We start from the raw sequence: 3,331 nt of genomic DNA, 5'->3' as shown, positions 1-3,331 counted from the left end.
CTGATAAAACCTGTTTGTGGCCCAGGCTGTCTGGCACAGCCTCTGAGTACATGCATGCCTGCATGTGTGGGTGTGCACACCCCAACAGCAGGCGTGAGCAGCTTGGGGTTGCCAGAGCTAGCCATGTCACTACCTGCTGGGGAGCTGGCTTTGGATGTCTAACTGTGCTTTACTGCCTGCTTATGCCTTTTTTTTACCTTTCCCCCTGGGGATCCCAGTACGCGAGGACCAGCAGCCCTGTAGGAATGGGGTGTCCCCTGCTGCTGCTGCTGGCCTTGCTGACTGCAGTCACCAAAGCCAAGGTGTTCAGCCGGTGCGAGCTGGCTCGCCTGCTCCAGGAAGAGGGGCTGGATGGCTATGGGGGCTACAGCCTTGCCAACTGTGAGTTTCAGTCCCCTGTCTCCCCACAGCCTTTCATTCCTGGCTGCCACCATCCCCATGGATGGCAGATGCAGCACAGCCTGCGTGCCTTCTGCCCCTGCCCAGGGCTCTGCATGGCCTTTTACGAGAGCACCTTCAACACAGCAGCACAGAGCATCAAAGCGGACAGCAGTGCCGACTACGGCATCTTCCAGATCAGCAGCCAGCAGTGGTGCACCGACGACCACAGCCCCTCGGATAACCGCTGCAGGATGGCTTGCAGGGGTACCATGGCACTGCTCCCCCAGAACCAGCCCCAGGAGTGGAGGCAGCAGCCCAGGCCCTCCTGCTCTGCCCAACTTCACCCCATGGCCAAAATGGAGCTGCGGGGTCATGTGGGGCACAGCCTGGGGAACACGATGCCTGTGGCTGCAGGAAGCTGGGGGTGATGAATGGCTTTATCCACCCTTTCCTCTCCTGGGATACTAGGGACCTCAGGGCCCTCTGGGTGTTTTGACTGTGGGTGGAAGATAGGCAGTCCTGATTTGGGTGGGTTGTGATGTGGGGCCGAATGAGATAAATGCATCCCCCCGGTTGTGGAGTGAGTAGTTGGGAAAGTGATCACCAAGGTTGTATTACTGCCAGGCAGATCCAGGTCTTGGCTTGGAGTCTACAACCCGTGGGGAGCTCCTAAGCAGATATGGGAAGGGTTTTGCTGTGTCTGACCAGCAGACATCCTGCTATGGGGCAAAACCCAAGGTCTGGGAGGCTGGGGCTGGACCTCCCATTCCTGTTCAGACCAAAACCTCCTTTTCCAGATAGGCAGAAAAGCTCCCTAATAGCTTTTTTTCCCAGTAGAGCAAGCAGGAAGGGATTGAAATATCATAAGCATAGATGGGTCTTCTCCCATTTTTCCCCCTCCTTCCATCTCTCTCTCACATGTGATTACAGAGGCAGGCACACCAGCAATTGTGGGGGAAAACATATATTTATGGATGTTGCTGGCCTTGCAGAAGCAGATGAGGGTGCCTGCCTGGCACATTCAAGCACGTGAGGCTGACAGCCACCCAGCAGTGGGGAGGATGAGCAACGTCCAGCCCTGCACCGCTAACCAGGGCTGCTTGAGTGCCCGGCTCTCGCTGTGCCCGGGGGGGAAATCTGCTCCAGGCTGGTGTCCTGCCCTTGTGTGAGCTCATGGGGCTTTGCTTCTCTCCCTGCAGATCTGCTATCGAGTAACATAACTGATGACATCATCTGTGCCAAAAGAATTGTGAGAAACCCACAAGGAATGGATGCCTGGTAAGGGGCTTTGGGGACCGTTTCTTTGGCAGGGCTCACGTGTGTTTCTGAAGGGGCATGGCTGCCCTTTGCCCGACTGTCACACAAAGGCAGCACAGCTGCACCAAAGAGGAGGAACCACAACTTCAAGGCTTTGCAGATGAGTGGGAATGGAAAGACAAACTTGCACCGCTTCAGTCTCTGCAAAGCATCTCACAGGAGAGACTAGGGAGGAAGGAGCAGAGAAAAAAGTGTTTCAGAAAAAAATCTCAGGAGAAAAATAGATGGTCAGTAAACAGCCCATCAGCTAGTAGGTTAGGCCTTGAAGATTTCTCTCTGTCTTATGCTTTCAAAGTCCTTCAAAGAGCTCCTTCCCCCACTTTTTGCTGTCTTCTATCTTAGCTGGAAGCACCTAGCATGGAAGCAATTCTTCCCAGAGCATCTGAGAGCATTAATCACTGAAATATCCTGATGAATCTAGATGACAGCCCTTGCTTGGTGCAGCCCTGAACCATCCATGGGACTGCAGGCTGCTATAACATAAGAAGCCTGTAAAGGCAGAGTAGCCAACAGGCTGAAAAAACAGAAGTGGGGGGTAGAAGACAATTCCAACGATCATATAAATATGTGGTTGTCTGAAGTCCCAAGGCATTTTGTGCAAAAATAGTGGTGTTAACCACTGAATCCTGAATACGTTCCAAGTTGAGGGACAAGATTCTGCCTTCAGATTCCCCCCGCCCCCTCCCCACCATTGCAGTTGGACTCATTAGCCGTTTTTGCTTCCTGTGGTGGGCTGCTGCGAAGCCTGGCTCACCACAAAAGCAGCAGCGTTTCTAAGTAGAGGTGAGGTAAGCAATTTGTGCGGCATATGCAGCAAACAGTCTCAGGGCCCCTGTGGTGAGCATTGCTGTTGTACAGTCCTCTGCACACTCAACACGCTGTGCTCAGCTGCGACATCCCAGCGAAGGAGGGACTCTTGCAGTGGCAGGAGGTGGCAGGACCTGCCATTGCAATTCGTTGTTCCTGGCCAGGACTTAGAGAGAGCTCAGGTGGCATCGTGAGATAGTGATGGCTGCACTCCTCAATGCAAGATGCTCAGCCAGAGTTGGAGGGTCTGCAAGCCCTTCTTCAGGGCTAGTGACGGGAAGTCCCTCACTGGGAAGGACCCTACAGAAAACAGAACCTGGTCGTGTTGGATATGAATGGTATCAGTCCTAAATAGCATCTCTTTGCTTATTCTGTCCTCAGGGAGGGCTGGGCAATGCACTGCAAGGGACGAGACCTGTCTGAGTGGGTGGAAGGATGTGACCTGTGAGAAAGTCCCCAGCTCAGCTCTGCTGCGGCTGACGGGGGCTGCCTCTCCTCTCCTGCAAGGGGAGAGCTTCCCCCTTGCTGCACAACACTTCTCAGTATTTGCAAACCCAGGGCATTCCACAAGGTATAAAATAACTTTAAAAATAGAGCTTTTTTTTTAATAACAAACTTGACTTTCCACTTTCACATGTGATTTAGGGTCCAGACCCAAAAGATTTCCCTCAGGGTTTTTTTGTGCATGTTTGGGTGAAATTGCAACTGGAATGGGGCAGAGGGTGAGGGTCAGGAGCTGGGTAGATGGCAATACCTTTGGACACAGCTAATTCCTCTGGAGTTTTCAAAGAAAGTGAAAAAGAGAAGACCTCAAAAAAGGGTGTAA

The 3,331-nt window shown here is 52.8% G+C and overlaps 1 protein-coding gene across 1 annotated transcript; it reads left to right on the top strand.

The window, feature by feature from the left end:
* Positions 1 to 245: 245 nt before the first annotated feature.
* LOC103895568 (lysozyme C, milk isozyme) lies at positions 246 to 2,953 on the top strand. The gene is made up of 4 exons (XM_009275186.1): positions 246 to 381; positions 487 to 645; positions 1,581 to 1,659; positions 2,887 to 2,953. Exons 1-4 carry the CDS (start codon positions 246 to 248, stop codon positions 2,951 to 2,953), a joined length of 441 nt encoding a protein of 146 aa, XP_009273461.1.
* Positions 2,954 to 3,331: the final 378 nt, after the last annotated feature.

Source organism: Aptenodytes forsteri, unplaced genomic scaffold, assembly GCF_000699145.1.
Source record: "Aptenodytes forsteri isolate BGI_AS27 unplaced genomic scaffold, ASM69914v1 Scaffold336, whole genome shotgun sequence".
Taxonomy (NCBI): Eukaryota; Metazoa; Chordata; class Aves; order Sphenisciformes; family Spheniscidae; genus Aptenodytes; species Aptenodytes forsteri.
This window is presented reverse-complemented; position numbering and strand designations above follow the sequence as displayed.

What these genes read in the sequence shown, in the direction of transcription:
- LOC103895568 (XM_009275186.1), top strand. Translation starts at nt 246, where the DNA reads ATGGGGTGTCCCCTGCTGCTGCTGCTGGCCTTGCTGACTGCAGTCACC. An exon ending in CTGCAGGATGGCTTGCAGGG is followed by an intron (nt 646 to 1,580) that starts GTACCATGGCAC and finishes CTCTCCCTGCAG; the next exon opens with ATCTGCTATCGAGTAACATA. An exon ending in CCACAAGGAATGGATGCCTG is followed by an intron (nt 1,660 to 2,886) that starts GTAAGGGGCTTT and finishes TTCTGTCCTCAG; the next exon opens with GGAGGGCTGGGCAATGCACT.